Source organism: Epinephelus lanceolatus, chromosome 22 (assembly GCF_041903045.1).
Source record: "Epinephelus lanceolatus isolate andai-2023 chromosome 22, ASM4190304v1, whole genome shotgun sequence".
NCBI lineage: Eukaryota > Metazoa > Chordata > Actinopteri > Perciformes > Serranidae > Epinephelus > Epinephelus lanceolatus.
In genome coordinates, this window is record NC_135755.1 from 7,170,300 (window position 1) to 7,189,245 (window position 18,946).

The 18,946-nt window shown below is 40.1% G+C and overlaps 3 protein-coding genes across 3 annotated transcripts in view; all 3 read right to left on the minus strand.

Moving 5' to 3' along the window:
• The window catches only part of LOC117245837 (uncharacterized), a 277,287-nt gene that overhangs the window by 59,556 nt on the left and 198,785 nt on the right, over positions 1-18,946 (minus strand). The gene's annotated exons all lie outside the window — the stretch shown is intronic.
• LOC117245839 (uncharacterized) overlaps positions 7,305-18,946 on the minus strand; it is a 110,950-nt gene continuing 99,308 nt past the window's right edge. The window contains exon 5 of the mRNA XM_078163848.1: positions 7,305-11,587. Within this exon, the coding sequence (XP_078019974.1) occupies positions 10,341-11,587 (1,247 nt within the window). The 3' untranslated portion in view covers positions 7,305-10,340. The remainder of the gene's footprint in view (positions 11,588-18,946) is intronic.
• On the minus strand, positions 12,198-18,732 carry LOC117245860 (uncharacterized). Its single transcript, XM_078164700.1, has 3 exons — positions 18,468-18,732; positions 13,798-14,889; positions 12,198-12,214 (listed from the first exon to the last, which is right to left on the minus strand). The coding sequence occupies exons 1-3, from the start codon at positions 18,508-18,510 to the stop codon at positions 12,198-12,200; spliced, it is 1,152 nt and encodes a 383-aa protein (XP_078020826.1). The 5' UTR covers positions 18,511-18,732.

Below are 18,946 nucleotides of genomic sequence, written 5' to 3' on the forward strand. Positions count from 1 at the left end.
TTCTCTTCATCAACTTCACTCTTCACAGGGACAGGAGTGAATGTGAACTTGGTGATATCATCCTCCTCCAGCTCTTGAAGCTGCTCTCCCTCCTGACTGATCCAGAGTTCCTCCTGTTCCTCTTTAATGTGTGGAGGCTCTGGGTCCTCCTGGTCCACACTGGAGCTCCACTCCTGCTGCTCAGGGGGAACCTCTTCTTTAACCACCAACAGCTGCTGGACGTCTGCAGGAAACACACACACACACACACACACACACACACACACCCACACACACACACATTACAGAGAAATCATGTCTGGAGGCTACAGTGTGGCTTTTTACCTGCTCAGTCTAAAGTGAATTATGTGAGAATGATTGTCCATATGCGAGTTTGCTGTGCATCAAGTTTTATTACTGGCAGCCTGAGGAAAAAAAAATAAAATTATATAAAAGATTCTTCAACACAAATGTGGTGTTTTACTCAGGAAAACAGAGCTTTGTATCCACGTTATTCTTAATCCCCATGATACCTTGCATGAATTATAGATGCAGCTTCCAGCACTGAACCAGAACAGACGTTTTCCTATCATAATGGTACGGAACGGTACACTAACAGTTTGCTAATCCTCTTTTCTGTCACCTCAGACTGCCATCTCACAGCATTTGTTGTTTTCCTTTTTATCCAAGTGTGTTTGGGTCTCATGTAGGGTTGCCACTGTCCCGTATAATACGGGACCATCCCACATTTAAAATGTACTGTCCCTTACTAAATTAAAACAGAACGCATTTTGTCCCTTATTTCTGTGCACACACTGCTGCATAAACCATGTTTTCATGTACTGGGAATGACATGAGAAATATTAAACCAAAAGGGTTTCATGGAACATAGCAGAGAAATATTAAATCAGAATTTGCAGAGGAGCGTGACACAGAATGGCAGGTCCGTCACTCAGCGTCATCGCTGCCATAGGTTTGAGACTTCAACACGCAGGACCGCCATTCACACGCTCACTGACACCCTGACTGACTGTTGGTAGAATGATTACAGGGAAAGGTTAGCGTAAGGATGTGATGGGGTGGTTGCCTGGCAACAATATATGAGACACACATATATCACACACTCAAAATAGATGACTAAACACTATGTCCAATGTACTCTGATTTAATTCTAAAAAATGAAAGGAACAGCACTCCAAGTTTATCAAATTTTATTTTGCCACACAGACGTTTTGGGTCTGGCCCTTCTTCAGTGTGCTCTGGCAAACAATACAACAGCACGCACAGGTGTGCTTAATTATAAAACAACCCGACTGACACAGCTTGTAAATCACAGCAGTGGGAGTCAATTGGTGACTAAGTCACGTGACCATGCAAAAGAAAAGAATTAACAACAAAGAAATTAACAAAAATAAACCTAATGAGGATTACACACGATTCATAAAAAAACATGCAAATGAGATTTCCTCATTTAAACCCATAGGGATAAGTGTGTCAAAGAAATGGATCCAATATGTCTCTCTGAAGCAAGATCTTATCCCTGTTACCACTTCTGCGTGGCATGTTCACAGTCTCAATGCCCATGTAATGTAGTTCACTTACAGTGTGTTTATGACTATTAAAGTGTCTCGCAACGGAGGATTTTTCGTCATTATTACGAATGGAACACTTGGGTTCACAGATTCTGGTTTTTAACTCACGTTTTGTTTTACCAACATAATATAAATTGCACGGACATTTTAACAGATGAACAACATGTTTTGTATTGCATGTGATTCTGCCTCTTACTTTAATGTCAACTCCAGACTTTGGATGAGAAAATGTGTTACCTTTGATCATTTTTGTTTTTTGTTGTCTTTGTCTAAAGAAAGGTCGAGTACTATCAGTCTGAAGAAGAACGGTTGAGTAATAATGAGTAGTTTTTTTTTGTTTTTTTTTTTTGTTTTTAAAAAAGTTAATCTTAATGTACAAGGAGTACAGTAAGATATGACAGTTCAGAGGGCTTTTATTCTGAAATGCTACATCAGATTGACCTGGTATTTTCTGGGTGACACCCTGAGGTTGTGTACTATCAGTCTGAAGTTGAACGGTTGAGTAATAACGGGTATTTTTTTTAATGTTAATCTTAATGTACAAGGAGCACAGTGAAATATGACAGTTCAGAGGGCTTTTATTCTGAAACGCTACGTCAGATTGACGTGATGTTTTCTGGGTGACACCCTGAGGTCGTTTTGGAAGCTTGCTTTTACTATACCCTGAGGTCGTTTTGGAAGCTTGCTTTTACTTTGAAATCAGTCCTTTCTCGCTTTTGCCGTAATGTGTAGTATATGTGCGCACTGCAAAAAATTCAATATATCATTTACAAAATTGTGAATTACAGCGCATTATATATCAATTTATAGGAGGAAAAAGACAAGGTTACCTTGGTTTTTCAGTTCAGTACAGTGTGTAATACGACGTTAACACGTACAGAAGAATAAAAGTATTTATTTTGATGGATGAGCCCTGTGTTACTTTGCAAAACCTTGTTGATAAAATCACAACACAGACGATAAATCAAACAATGCAAATGTTGGTAGTTTTCATTTATTTAGATGAAATCAAACGCAGTAATGTGGGTCCATCTTCGCTGAATGCATGCACGCTCCCACGGCCAGGGGATACACTTCCTGTCGGGGCTAAGTACTTTGGCACGACACCGGAAAAGCTAACGACACCAGAGAAGCTAACGGCACCTGAAAAGCTAGCCCCGGATCGAGACTGCCCTGTAGATTTTACAGTACATTCTCGGAGTTAACGTCCATATGGGAGCAGAGCGACAGTAAAGGAACAACGTACTTTAACACAAATGTTCAAATGCAAAAAATAAAGTCCTTACCTGAGTGCCATGGATGTCATCCCTGAGTACGCCCTTCCAAATGTACCGTATATTCCATATTTGTTCATAAAAAGGCACTTTTAACCAACGCTTTAAGTTTTCCTGTGTGACTCATTCGTTGTTTCCCTCAAAAGCACTACCTGCTTTCAACTGCGCCACAGCGCCACTATAGCAGTCACGGGTGGTAGTGCACATTAAAAGAAATAGACAGGTACTGTTAATGTCACCTGACCTGTCAGTTGCAACATGTTTTTTTTTCTTTAAAAAGCAATGCTTATACACAGGTTAAGATGACCTTAAAATGGATTTTAAAAAAGCCAAGGGTCTTAATAATCATGCTATTGTCACTCACTTTGCTTGTCTCTCCTTGAAATGTCACTGGTGACTCCAACACACCTGATGCCACGGGAAGTCTAGTGGCTAACCTGGTCCTTCATAAAGGCTTTAAGTGGACTGACGACAAGCACAATATGTTGTGCATCAAGATGCAACTAATTTTTTTTTACATATAACACAAGGATATTGGTCAATTCAGAGCCACAACATAGACAACATTCAAGCGATAATGGCATACAAAACACGAGTTAAAAGAGTGATTCTTTTTATTTTAGAAGTGGATAATGTCCAACTTTCAGAAAAACTGTTCACTTTGTGTTGCAGAATAATGTTAATAAAATTACTTACCATATCCATTTATTGTCCAAAATACCCAAAACAAACACTCTTTCCGTACCCAGTGGGAAGTACACCAAAAACATGTTCTCCATTCAGTAGAGACAAAAAGATCTCTTTGTGGTTGTCCCTGACTGAGATGGGAAGAGAAGCTAATGCATTGTTACCAACGCCAAGCTGGCAGACCCCCGAACCGTAGTAACGGGACCTCCGAAGACCACCAGCTCCTTTAGCTTGTGTTAGATCGTTGTAACAACAACACATAAACACCGGGATTTCGTGTGCGTTGAAGAACGGCACTTTATTTGCAGTACTGCAGGAATGATGCACAGCCTCTCTCATCAGTGTCTGACTTTTTCATAGAGAAAAAATAACTCAAAAACAGCATACAGAACGGTGTAGGCTTTCTCACTGTGGCTGCTGGATGTAAACAACATGGCACATGTCTCGCTTTCTTCCTGGGCGCATCTGTCTGACGTCACGCACCACACCCGGCGCACTAACATCTCATACCTCCTACATCAACTACACACATACACATCTCCACACATACAAACACAAGCCACACACATCAGGCTCAGCCTGTAACAGCATCTTCCACAGAAAGAGACATATTGTATCTAAAACTACTAAATAATAAACTACACTTACAATATCCATTAAAATTATCCTAAATAATATTTTAAACAACTCTACTTGAAATGAATATTTTAGATTACACCTAAAAAATACACTATTATAAAACAAAAACAATGAATAAAGTAAATGATAAGGCAAAAGCTAAATGAAAGTTATAAAGTTTGTTTTTGAGATTCTCTTTGTTCTCTGTTTCGATTCCAAAAGGTGATGGTTTGTCCTGGAAATGTCCTCAACAGTCACTGGACAACTGAACCAAAAAAAAAAACAAAAAAAAAAAAAAACACGTGGCACCAGACACCAGAAAAGCTAACGACACCAGAGAAGCTAACAGAAGCTAACGACACCAGAGAAGCTAACGGCACCAGAGAAGCTAACGGCACCAGAGAAGCTAAAGACACCAGAGAAGCTAAAGACACCAGAGAAGCCAACGACACCAGAGAAGCTAACGACACCAGAGAAGCCAACGACACCAGAGAAGCTAACGGCACCAGAGAAGCTAACGACACCAGAGAAGCCAACGACACCAGAGAAGCTAAAGACACCAGAGAAGCTAAAGACACCAGAGAAGCTAAAGACATCAGAGAAGCTAACGACACCAGAGAAGCTAACGGCACCAGAGAAGCTAACGACACCAGAGAAGCCAACGACACCAGAGAAGCTAACGCGGCGTATAAACATCGACAGACTGAATATTTATTGAACAAACCTGCAGTTATATTATTAATAATGAACTTGTAATGTTTAATGAACAAACCTGCTCTGTGTAACCGAAGCTGAGGGTTGAAAACAGCGTCCAGTAGTTTCCGTTGTCGCTCGTTCTCCTCTTTTGATCGACAAAGTTCCTCCTCGTACTCTGCTATCGTTCTTTCAAACAGCCCAAATATCTCTTCAGTTAGTCGCTGCTTCACCTAACTTACGCTCTCAGCATTTGGACTTTAGACATGTTCACACTTTAAAAACACAATAAAGACACTCTGATAACACACCTATCTACCAAACGCCATCTTGTTCAAACAGTGTGACGTTCGCAACAGTACAGAGTACAGCTTCCGGGGTAAATGAGTTTATGAGCTTCAAAATAAAAGTCCAGAAGTGTTGCTCGGAATTCCGGGCTTACTCAAAAACACACACTCAGGAGGATAAATGATTAAAATGCACTTACTCGAAAGAATGACTGTTATTGAAGTGTTCCAGTTGAATTTTAGTTTATTTCATTTGATGTCACATATCGAGACACTTTCCAGTGTTTCAACAGAAACATAATGGAGAGATGCTAACAATCCTTGGAGTGGCTTTATCGAGGCACTTTCCAGTGTATACCCTAATCCATGAGTTAACTCAATAAAATGCTACAAGGATGGAAAATCCACACAGACCATGTACACAAGGACACAAAATTAAGAACACTTAATATTAGTAGACAGTTTACACAGGGAATCCATAAGTGTAACATCAGAATGGTTACATCCAGCCTTTAAAGGGGAACTGATGTTTTTTCAACCTGGGCCCTATTTTCCGATCTACTTTTGTCTAAACGAGTGATAGGATGCTCAGTAGTATTATTTAATATAGCGCACTATATTAAATAACAGAGCAGTCAGACAGCGTCAAACAACGTCAAAATACATCCGCTTCAAGTGCTTTTTTTCCACACAGATAGGCTCGGATTGTTAGTATAATTATCTGACAACATAACGGAAAGGAGAAATGAACGCCTGTGTTTACCTTTAGCTGGATTCGGACATGTTCCTCTGCCTGTTGCAATTTTATTGTATGTGCTACCGAAGTAACACTGCTCCCTCGTTTGACGCTGTCTGAGTGCCCTATTATTTAATATAGCACACGCTCACGGGCTGCAGGCAGGTCAGCCCTAGTTTCGTACTGGAGAAATATCAAATATAGAACATCCTATGTCTCATTTAGACAAAAGTAGATCGGAAAATAGGGCCCAGGTTGAAAAAAACATTAGTTCCCCTTTAATATATTGATGGGCAGTTTACATAGATAGTCCATAAGTGTAACATTCAGAAAATAAAATCAAACCTTTAACATATAATCCATCAGTATAACTTTTTTCCAGAGCTGAGTGTTGCTCCATTGTTATCTGCTGTGTTAGTGGATCCAGCCACTGGGAGATGATGAGTTTTTTTCTGATTCTTTATAGTATTGTTTTCTTGGCTATAGTTCCCAAGTATGGCAGAGTTGACAACTCTTTTCCAATGAAAGTAGCTAGCACTAGCTCCAAAAAGTCGCTTAAAGTCTCCGGATGACATCATATGCTTACATGGATGTTGATGACGTCTTCGCAGACTGAATCACCGTGACCTTGATATAAACCTTCCAGGTAGAAATTGCAAACTGTTGTGAATTGCAGTGATATGTGAATTCAGCAAACCTGTTTATTTCTGTTATTTTCAGCCATGACTGAAACATTTAAAGATATATTTAGTCTAACACCATGGTTCATCCTGTCTGACATTTCTGCTGTGCTTATTTTATGTCCTGAGTTGCTTTATTACTTCCCTTACTTTCACTCGCCTCTGCAGCAGTTGCTCCTCTCATCCATCGATCAGATCAGCTCTGATTAGAGCTCTTGATCAGTTATCCACCCCATGACTCATACTACTGCTGCTAAGTAGAAACACAACAAAAACAACCAACCAAGAGTTTCACATGCACTGCCTTTGTGAACCTTGTGTGGACACTACATTTAAATTTTTTTCAACACCTAACCATGCTGTCAGACAGCCCTTTACAACTGAAAACTGATGCAGTTACATGATGCTCTCCTAAAAGCAACGAGACTCCACAGAAAAATCAGTAATTTTACCTCACAGAACACAATGAGCCGCTGGTCTTCAGCTGCCCTTAGATTGGACAGTTAGTTTGTGTTATTGTGTGACTTTTGGAACCAATCTAACCATGCCAGTTCTCTTGTCTGCTTCTACAAACTGGGAGAGTAAAGCTGATAAGACACAATTCCAAATGAAGGCTGAGTCATGAAGATCGCTCAGCAGCTTCAGTGTTTCCCCTATCATTATATTATGGGAGCGCCCCACCCCTCCAACAGCACCCTCACCCCCCCTTGAAGGTCAAGTTAACTTTATAGAATTTCATTTTATATATAGCACCAGATCACAACAGAAGTCATTTAAAGTTACCTTTCCTATAGAACAGGGTATACTTTGTCATTTTATTAAACAAACTAAAAAGCCTTATGTTATTTATCTTATTTACACCTTGGCATGTAATTTCTTTTTTTGAACATTTTATTTTCAATTCTTAATTTCACAAGAACAGTACAACTTATTCCCACTAAAACTCAACAATAAAAGATACACAGTTAAAAAACAAAACAAAAGAAAAACAAACAAAAATATTATGGGATGAAAGAATAATTACATATGAATGAAGAAAATAGGAAATGACAATAAATCAAAATAATAGTAATGAAGTAAATTACAAAAAAAACAAATGTTTAAAGAAAGGCAACACAATCAAACAAATTCATTATGTTGTAACACGCTTGTCACTAAAATATCTCAATTATTGTATCTCAACGCTAACATAAGCCTATCATGGATGAGGTCAAAGGTCACAGCAAATTCAAAGTTGATAAAGGTAGCTTTTCTTCTCCAAGGGTATACAGTTCATCATTTCTGATATCTATTTCAAAATAGGGGGAGAATCCGACTTCCAGGTTAATGCGATATATTTTCTGGAAACAGCAAGAGCAATATCAATGAATTTCCTGGAACTCTGATTTAGTTTCAAGTTTGTTATGTTTCCTAGAAGACAGAGTCCTGGGTCTAATGGGATCTGTGTATCCATGATTTTGGTCAATATTTCGCATATATCATACCAAAATTATGTTACTTTAGTACAATGCCACGTGCAGTGTAAGATGGTGCCCTCAGGAATGTGGCATCTTTAACAAATCATTGAAAATGTAGGTTTATGCCTATGTAGTTTTTTGGGGGTGAGGTAGAGCAGATGAAGAAAATTATGATTGACCAATTTAAGTCTGGCATCCACAGTAGCAAACAAGCTGTTCTGGCATTGACACTACCTGGAACCTCTGTTACAGTGAAACACCTCCTCCACGCCTTACTGACAATACTTTTTGAATTCCATTCATAAATAAAATCACTTCCCGCCTCTTCATCAAGGTCAGGAAGTTTAATTTGGGTCCAGGGAGGTGCACAGGATCATTCAAATAAAGACAGGAAAATGTCATTTGTGCTGCGCAGTAGTCTAGGCTCGCCCTGGGTACTTTCTGATTCCAGATGAATATGATTATGTTTTTGTTAAGAGTTTTATAGAGACTATTAGGGAGAGGCATAGAAAGTGATTGAAATAAGTACATTAACCTCAGGTAAAATGTTCATCTTTACACAACTGACTTCTAAATAAGGTTAGGGGTAGGTCTGTCCACCTGCTTAGATCATCCTCTATTTTCTGAATCAGTGGAGGACAGTTCAGTTTGAACAAGTTCTTCAGATCGCTATCCACCCGGATACCCAAGTATGTAAACCCATCCGGAACCCATTTAAAGGATTCTGACCCGTTCAGGTCACACTGTTTGGCTTTGGTCAAAGGAAATGTTTCACTCTTTTCATGGTTCACTTTGTAGCCAGATATTGTAGTATAACTGTTTAGAAGAGATTGTAATCTGGTAAGAGACTGGGCTGGGTGTGTCAGAAATAAAATTATATCATCAGCCAATCGGCTAATTTTGTGTGTTAACTGACCAACCTGGACACCTCTTATGTCTGGGTCTTGTCTCACTGCTTGTGCTAGTGGCTCTATTGCTAGGACAAAAGGCCCGGCAGAAGGCGGCCAACCCCATCTGCTGCTTCTTTGTAATGTAATGGGGGTTGACATTACACCATCTGTGGCTGTCTTTGCGCGTGGTTTGTGGTATAGAGGTATCAATTGTGGTAGGGTCATCTGTGGACTTTGATGTATATAATGCAGAATAATAGTGTTTAAAGCAACCATTCATTTCATTCAGGTTTCTTGCTACAGTCCCATTTTAAGTATCCATAGAATTAACAATCCTCGATTTCTCCCCTGTCTTCAACTGCCAAGCCAAGACTTTCTGTGCCTTTTCCCCCCAATTCATAGCATGTATGTTTGGTTCAAAGAATATTTATTTTTATTCTGTGTATGTTCAAGAGGTTATATTTGAGCTTTTTGTTTACTCAAGTTTAGTAGGTCTCCCTTGAGTGTTTCCAAACATAGGACTTCTTTCTCAGGCTCATTCATTTCAGCCATGTGTTTTTAAACTATTGGTATGAGAAATTATCTGCTCTCTTAAGAAGGCTTTCATTGTGTCCCACAATACAAAGCTACTGGGGGAAAAGGCACAGTGTGTTTCACAGCTTCTTTGAGCAAAGTTGGGTTCAGCTGCCACGTGTATGGTCCCTGGATTTTTTCAAGTATAAACAATGAGAGTGTCAGTGGGGAATGGTTTGACATGATCCTCGATAAATATTCAGTTTCCATAACTCTATGGATTAATTGGTTAGATGTAAGAAAAAAATCTATCCCCGTATGGGAATTATGGAGACACAAATAGAAGGAGTAGTCTCTAGTTGTGGGGTGAAAGTGTCCCCAGGAGTCACAGAGGTTTAGATCTTTCACAAAGGCCAGTGTGGATCTGGCTGCTTTGGTTGTTGTCACTACAGAGTCTGAGGACCTGTCTAAAACTTAATTTGGTTTCTCATGAATTTACAAAAATCAGCTTTTTTGAGCAAAGTTGGGTTCAGCTGCCACGTATATGGTCCCTGGATATTTTCAAATATTAACAATGACAGTGTCAGTGGGGAATGGTCTGAAATGATCCTCGATAAATATTCAAAGTCCATCACTCTATGGGTTAGTTGGTTAGATGTCAGAAAAAAATCTATCGTCAGCAGCCCTGAATAGCTTGTAAAGCTTTAGCACAGTTAGTTAACACATTTGTAGCAGTAAAAGTCCAGTAACCACCGGAGCAGCTCAATGGTTTCACCTGTATGAAATCTCATGTGTTTCTTCAGATCTCCACTGTAACCAAACATTTTCCCACATTCAGAGCAGTTAAATGGTTTCTCTCCCATATGAGATCTCATGTGTCCCTTCAGATCACAGCTGTAACCAAATCTTTTTCCACACTCAGAGCAGCTGAGTTTCATTTCTCTCCGGAATGAAATGTCATGTGTTTCTTAAGATCTCCACTATGACTAAATCTTTTCTCACACTCAGTGCAGCAAAATGGTTTCTCTCCTGTATGAGCTATCATGTGTTGCTTCAGAATTCCATGACGACTAAATCTTTTCCCACACTCAGAACAGTTAAATGGTTTCTCTCCTGTATGAGTTCTCATGTGTTTCTTCAGATCTCCACTGTGACTAAATCTTTTCCCACACTCAGAGCAGCTAATTGGTTTCTCTCCTGTATGAATTCTCATGTGTTTCTTCAGATCTCCACTCTGACCAAATCTTTTCCCACACTCAGAACAGCTAAATGGCTTTTCCCCAGAATGAAATGTCATGTGTTTCTTCAGATCTCCACTATAACAAAATATTTTCTCGCACTCAGTGCAGTTAAATGGTTTCTCTCCTGTACGAGCCATCATGTGTTGCTTCAGAATTCCACGACGACCAAATCTTTTCCCACAATCAGAACAGCTAAATGGTTTCTCTCCTGTATGAGTTCTCATGTGTTTCTTAACATCTCCACTGTGACCAAATCTTTTCCCACACTCAGAGCAGCTAAATGGTTTCTCTCCTGTATGAGTTCTCATGTGTTTCGTCAGATCTCCACGGTGACCAAATCTTTTCCCACACTCAGAGCAGCTAAATGGTTTCTCTCCTGTATGAGTTCTCATGTGTTTCGTCAGATCTCCCCTGTAACCAAATCTTTTCCCACACTCAGAGCAGCTAAATCGTTTCTCACAAACAACCAAATCACTGACAGAGACTTGATCATTTTTCAGAAAGTTTAAACATGACTGAGGTTCTCTGGTCTCCGTCCAATCATCACTGTCATCAGTTTCTGGATCAGAAGACTCTCCAGTCTTGTCATCGGTCTCTGGTTGTAAATGTTTATCCAAATCTGAATTCCTGGCTGGTTCTGGTCCTCCACAGTCTTCTCCTTCTGCTTCTGTTTCCATCTGCTCAGTGTGTCTTTGATGAAGCTGTGAGGACTGAGGTTTCTCTTCATCATCTTCACTCTTCACAGGGACAGGAGTGGATGTGAACTTGGTGACATCATCCTCCTCCAGCCCTTGAAGCTGCTCTCCCTCCTGACTGATCCAGAGTTCCTCCTGTTCCTCTTTAATGTGTGGAGGCTCTGGGTCCTCCTGGTCCACACTGGAGCTCCACTCCTGCTGCTCAGGGGGAACCTCTTCTTTAACCACCAACAGCTGCTGGACGTCTGCAGGAAACAGGAAACACACACAAACACACGTTACAGAGAAATCATGTCTGGAGGTTACAGTGTGGCTCTTTATGTGCTCAGTCTAAAGTGAATTATGTGAGAATGATTGTCCATAGGATGCGAGAGTTTGCCATGCATCAAGTTTTATTACTGGCAGCCTGAGTAAATAAAATAAAATTATATCAACGATTCTTCTCAACACAAATGTGGTGTTTTACTCAAGAAAACCGAGCTTTGTATCCATGTTATCCTTAGCTCCCATGACACATTGCATGAATTATAGATGCAGCTTCCAGCGCTGAACCAGAACAGGCGTTTTCCTATCATAATGGTACGGAACGCAGGCCTGTAATTAAGTCATTTTAAGGGCAAGGCCACTTTGGCCTTTGATAAATACAAATTTATTGGGGCATCATGCCAAAACCAATGGCGCAATAACAATATGTGCTAACTACACTGAATGAAGACAAAATATATGTGTTGAAAAACAGTACTGAGTTTATAAGACTGTAAACTGAACATTTGACTTTTCCACAAAATGCTGTGTGATGAATGTTATTAAAATTAAATTAAAATGTGTAACAATTCATAATATTAATTGTTATTGTTATGATAAAATAAAGTCTAAATGGACAAAGGAAGATCAAAATTAAATGTTTCAACACTATGCATTTGACAAGAGTATTCACCTAACATAGCCTACATATGTTTAATTATATAACAGGGTTCCTACACATTTGGAATTTCAAAATTCCATACTTTTCCATACCCTAATTTCGAGACTACTCTGCATTTTTTTTATTTTCAGAGAATATGCGACATCTGAGTAACAGTGTGTCATATTTCACATCATATTTAATTATTCTTAATAGGCGATTGTAGCCAAGTACCATAATGGCATGCAAATAAAAACTCAGGTAAGTTCAGTGTTTGGGCTGAGGCAAAAAGGTTGGGACTCTGGGTGCAAGCAATGCAGTAACGAGACATCGGTGTTTTATCCTTTCATGTGGCTCAGAATCGCCTTCTACCCCTTGTTGGCGATGTCAAACGATTTCACACAAAGCTTGCATCTAGCTCTGTGTGTGAATTGGGAATCCTTGGCCAGCCAGTATTTATATACAGTACTGTCAAGCCATCCATCCAAAAACTTGCATCTACCTATTATGAACCACGTGAAACTCATCTTCTTGTCAAAGGTGCAGTGTTGGAGTGAAACTTGATACCTGGGGGGCTGGAGGAGGGTCATGGGGCAGCGGACTGGACATCCCACTTGTCAATCAGGTAAAAGGGGCGGTATGTTTTCTGAGATGTTTGTTCTCACACAAACTGTGCTTGGCCTGGCATAAAACACGATCCGGATTGATGAAATTATTTTTGGAAATACCTAATTTTCTATTTTAGAAAACAGTATTTTAAAACAGTGGTAATAGTCTGGAAACATAAATATTTTTCCATACTTTATTTTTCATTTTCCATACTTTTTAATACCTGGAAATTGATCAAATTTATTTCCATACTTTTCCATACTTTCCATACTTGCGTAGGAACCCTGATATAACTATTCATATGTCTCTATGTATTTTTTTTACATAAATCCCCATGATTATATTTGCCTTTAAAAAAATCCTCTTCCTTCATTTAATTTGACAGAGTTTATTGTATTGTATTATATGTATTAATTCTCTACAGGATCTTGTATGTTCTTTAATGTGTGTTCAATTTATTAAAAAGAAAAAAAAAACAAAAAACATTTTGGTGAACCCTGCAGCAAAGTGAACCCTCTTCCTCAGAGAGGATCTTTGCCTCCCAGTTTGTTCCTGGCGGCAGAGCAGAGTGAACTGTCTTTCTTCTCAGAGGATCTTTGTCCCATGAGAGCAGGCACTAACAGCTGTTCTCCGTGTCCGCAGTGTAAACAACTTTCGCTGGCGATTTGATAGCCACTACAAGCACATTATGACCCTTTGTAAAAGTTTCTGTGTGGTACCTGTGTTGTACATGAGCTACCGTTAGTGCCTAAGGACTGAAAAGCTGTCCGATATGTGTGTGTGTGTCTGTGCATGTCTGTCTGAAGAGTGTCAGTACATTAACTTGTTAGCCGTAGCCTTGCTGTTTGTCATGTTAATGTTATCGTTGGCAGCCCTGAATAGGTTGTAAAGCTTTAGCATAGTTAGTTAACACATTTGTAGCAGTAAAAGTCCAGTAACCACCGGAGCAGCTAAATGGTTTTTCTCCTGTATGACATCTCATGTGTCTCTTCAAAGCTCCACTATTAACAAATCTTTTCCCAAACTCAGAGCAGCTAAGTGGTTTCTCACCTGTATGAAATCTCATGTGTTTCTTCAGATCTCCACTGTGACCAAATCTTTTGCCACACTTAGAACAGGCAAATGGTTTCTCCCCAGAATGTAATCTCATGTGTTTCTTCAGATCGCCACTGTAACAAAATATTTTCTCACACTCAGTGCAGCTAAATGGTTTATCTCCTGTACGAGCCATCACGTGTTGCTTCAGAATTCCACAACGACTAAATCTTTTCCCACACTCAGAGCAACCAAATGGTTTCTCTCCTGTATGAGTTCTCATGTGTTTCTTAACATCTCCACTGTGACCAAATCTTTTCCCACACTCAGAACAGCTAAATGGTTTCTCTCCTGTATGAGTTCTCATGTGTTTCTTCAGATCTCCACGGTGACCAAATCTTTTCCCACACTCAGAACAGCTAAATGGTTTCTCTCCTGTATGAGTTCTCATGTGTTTCTTCAGATCTCCACTGTGACCAAATCTTTTCCCACACTCAGAGCAGCTAAATCCTTTCTCACCAACAACCAAATCACTGACAGAGACTTGATCATTTTTCAGAGAGTTTAAACCCGACTGAGGTTCTCTGGTCTCCGTCCAATCATCACTGTCATCAGTTTCTGGATCAGAAGACTCCTCAGTCTTGTCATCAGTCTCAGGTTGTAAATGTCTGTCCAAATCTGAATTCCTGACTGGTTCTGCTCCTCCACAGTCCTCTCCTTCTGCTTCTGTTTCCATCTGTTCAGTGTGTCTTTGATGAAGCTGTGAGGACTGAGGTTTCTCTTCATCATCTTCACTCTTCACAGGGACAGGAGTGGATGTGAACTTAGTGATGTCATCCTCCTCCAGCTCTTGAAGCTGCTCTCCCTCCTGACTGATCCAGAGTTCCTCCTGTTCCTCTTTAATGTGTGGAGGCTCTGGGTCCTCCTGGTCCACACTGGAGCTCCACTCCTGCTGCTCAGGGGGAACCTCTTCTTTAACCACCAACAGTTGCTGGACGTCTGCAGGAAACAGGAAACACACACACACACACACACACACACACACACACAACACACACAACACACACAAACGTTACAGAGAAATCATGTCTGGAGGCTACAGTGTGGCTTTTTACCTGCTCAGTCTAAAGTGAATTATGTGAGAATGATTGTCCATAGGATGCCAGAGTTTGCCATGCATCAAGTTTTATTACTGGCAGCCTGAGTAAATAAAATACAATTATATAAAAGATTCTTCAACACAAATGTGGTGTTTTACTCCGGAAAACCGAGCTTTGTATCCACGTTATTCTTAACCCCCATGATACCTTGCATGAATTATAGACACAGCTTCCAGCACTGAACCAGAACAGACGTTTTCAGATCATAATGGTACAGAACAGTACACTAACAGTTTGCTAATCCTCTTTTCTGTCACCTCAGACTGCCATCTCACAGCATTTGTTGTTTTCCTTTTTAACCAAGTGTGTTTGGGTCTCACGTAGGGTTGCCGCTGTCCCGTACAATACGGGACCATCCCACATTTAAAATGTACTGTCCCTTACTAAATCAGTACAGAACGCAATTTGTCCCTTATTTCTGTGCACACACTGCTGCATAAAACATGTTTTCATGTACTGGGAATGACATGAGAAACATTAAACCAAAGGAATTTCATGGAACATAGCAGAGAAATATTAAATCAGAATTTGCAGAGGAGCATGACACAGAATGGCAGGTCCATCACTCAGCGTCATCGCTGCCATGGATACGGAGACTCCAACATGCAGGACTGCCATTCACACGCTCACTGACACCCTGACTGACTGACTGCAACTTGAATTGACTGAGAGGCACACTTAAATCTGTTTGCGTTTCAATATGTGCGCCTGTTTTACCACTCATTACACCTGCCACTTAAGAGACAGTCTGTCGTTACACTGAAAAGATGTCATTACATGCGACCATTAAGCACAGCTGTGGCTATGAATAGTGCCCATATGGTTGTATTTTAATTATCATTATTATAAACCTAAGAAAAATGATTGATGATTCATTTATAGTGCTCTTATTAAAGCAGACTTAACAACTTACTGTACAATTCAGGGTAAAGTCACAAGATCAAGAACATGGAAATAATGTATGGGCTGAAAAATGTGCCACCAGAAACTGAATTTGAATCATTTATATTTGAATTTGAATTTCTAAACTTCAATAATTACATTGAAAAACTGAATCTGAATAGTATAATTTGAAATTGAATTTATTCTATATATCTTCACATTCAGTTCTCACAATTCAGTTTCAATTTACTGTGACAGACATCCGGGTAGTTTAAGTTAGTTTAAGGATGAAGGAAGAGCAATCGAGCGCAGATACACAGGACTCCTCTTCGGCCAATCAGCACCTACGATTTTTAGCATGTAGGAAGAAGCGCTTGCCTTGATCCATAGACCATAGACAATAGGCTCGTTCGAGATGAACTGCGCCTCGCCTGAAAAGTAGAGAGAGCCAGGCGGTGCAGTCGGTGGAGAGCAACTGCAGTGCCTGGCTCTAATGCCACATTCATTTGGCAATCCAGGCCGGTCATTTCTTGTCGGATTTATATGACCGTATGACACGTCTGATCCGAAAGCCTTTCATTGCAACAGTCCGGAAAACATGGCGGCGCGCTGTAAGCTTGCACAGACTTTTTTTCCAACACAAATTTTGATTACGAGACCTCCTGGTAGAACGGGTGTTCTTTTGTACCGTTCCGGACCGGAAACCGTATCAATCCCGGTTCTGGCTACCAATAGAATGCAGCATTAGGTTCGTTCGAGATGAGCCAGTCCTGCGCAGATTCAATCACCGGCGATCGGCGCACAATGCATGCCGGTTAGTTTTGTGTCCGACTTCATCCCGACTTGCTCTGACGTATTACAAAAGTGGACGGCGATAAAATCGCGAGCGCGAGGCGGCCGCAGTTTTTAGAGCAGTTGCTCTCCATTGACTGCACCGCCTGGCTCTCACCTGATCTAACAGCTCATTGGTTCAGATGTCGACTCAACAAGATGACGTTTTAGATAAACTACTCATTTTTCTTGTATTTTAGAGATTAAGATTGTATTTGTCTGACCTGAAGGTTTATTCTGTGAACAGAAAATATGTTGTGTGACTGATGGTGAAAACAAACTGATATATGGGCCTGATCACTTTTTTAATGAATTGACATCATTCCAGACAGGATGTTAGTGTGTCTGTGACTTCCTGTATGCAGTGACTGAAGGCTGCTGGAAACTGTCGGGAAACTGTTAAACTTCACCACAGCTTTTTGTCACCGCCCCCCGCTGTGGCCGCCTGCTCTCGTCTACTTTTCAGGCGAGGCGCAGTTCATCTCGAACGAGCCTATGGTCTATGGTGTATGGTGTATGGATCAACGCAAGCGTTTTTTCCTACATGCTCAAAATCGTAGGTGCTGATTGGCTGAAGAGTCCTGTGTATCTGCGCTCGATTGCTCTTCCTTCATCCTTAAACTACCCGGATGTCTGTCACAGTAAATTGAAACTGAATTGTGAGAACTGAATGTGAAGATATATAGAAATAAATTCAATTTCAAATTATACTATTCAGATTCAGTTTTTCAATGCAATTATTGAAGTTTAGAAATTCAAATTCAAATATAAATGATTCAAATTCAGTTTCTGGTGGCACATATTTCAGCCCATAATAATGGCTCCAATGTAAGCTAAATCTAAGCTAAAAAAGAATGATAAGAAAATTCATCAGGCATAGGACAGATGATTATAGACTGCATAATAATAACATGATCACTAATATAAGGAAACCTAAACAAACAAGGTTTAACTCATTGTTAACCCATTGTTCCCACCCCGTCTATCTGAATTATGTTGCATGGACACAGTGGTAAAGCAGTTAACAGGAACTGTTTAGACTGTTTAGTTGTGCTTTCTTACATTCAATGTCTGATAGTGAATCTATCAATGTATCAACCAGAGCTGCAGCAAGTACCCTCTGCCTGTCCATTTTAGTAACTAGCTTCTACTTACTGTGGAAAAACAAAACAAACAAAAAACATGGTAGAATGATGACAGGGAAAGGTTAGTGTGAGGACGTCATGGGGTGGTTGCCTGGCAACAATATATAAGACACACATATATCACACACTCAGAATCGATGACTAAAAACTATGTTCAATGTACTCTGATTTAATTCTACCATCTAGTGGACACTTATGTGAATACAATGTACCGAATACTGTTACATCAGCTTCCCCTCCGAAACTGGTGAAATGGCTGCACCCAATAGTAAACGTCTTGGTACGTCAGAAATGTACCTGTTAACAGGACATTTCTGTCGTCTTAATGTGTATTTGACGCGTTAGGACGGACGACAAAACAGACGTTTGGAACCCTTCCGGATTCCATAAGACAACAACACCAGAGAAGCTAACGACACCAGAGAAGCTAACGGCACCAGAGAAGCTAACGGCACCAGAGAAGCTAACGCGGCGTATAAACGTCGACAGACTGAATATTTATTGAACAAAGCTGCAGTTATATTATTAATAATGAACTTGTAATGTTTAATGAACAAACCTGCTCTGTGTAACCGAAGCTGAGGGTTGGAAACAGCGTCCATTAGTTTCCGTTGTCGCTCGTTCTCCTCTTTTGATCGACAAAGTTCCTCCTCGTACTCTGCTATCGTTCTTTCAACCAGCCCAAATATCTCTTCAGCAGCCGCAGTTAATCGCTGCTTCACCTACGCTCTCAGCATTTGGACTTTAGACATGTTCACACTTTAAAAACACAACAAAGACACTCTGCTAACACACCTTTCTATCAGACGCCATCTTGTTCAAACGGTGTGACGTCCGCAACAGTAAAGAGTACAGCTTCCGGCGTAAATGAGTTAATGAGCTTCAAAATAAAAGTCCAGAAGTGTTACTCGGAATTCCGGGCTTACTCAAAAACACACACTCAAGAGGATAAATGATTAAAATACACTTATTCAAAAGAATGACTTTTATTGAAGTGTTCCAGTTGATTTTTAGTTTAGTTCATTTGATTTCACACAT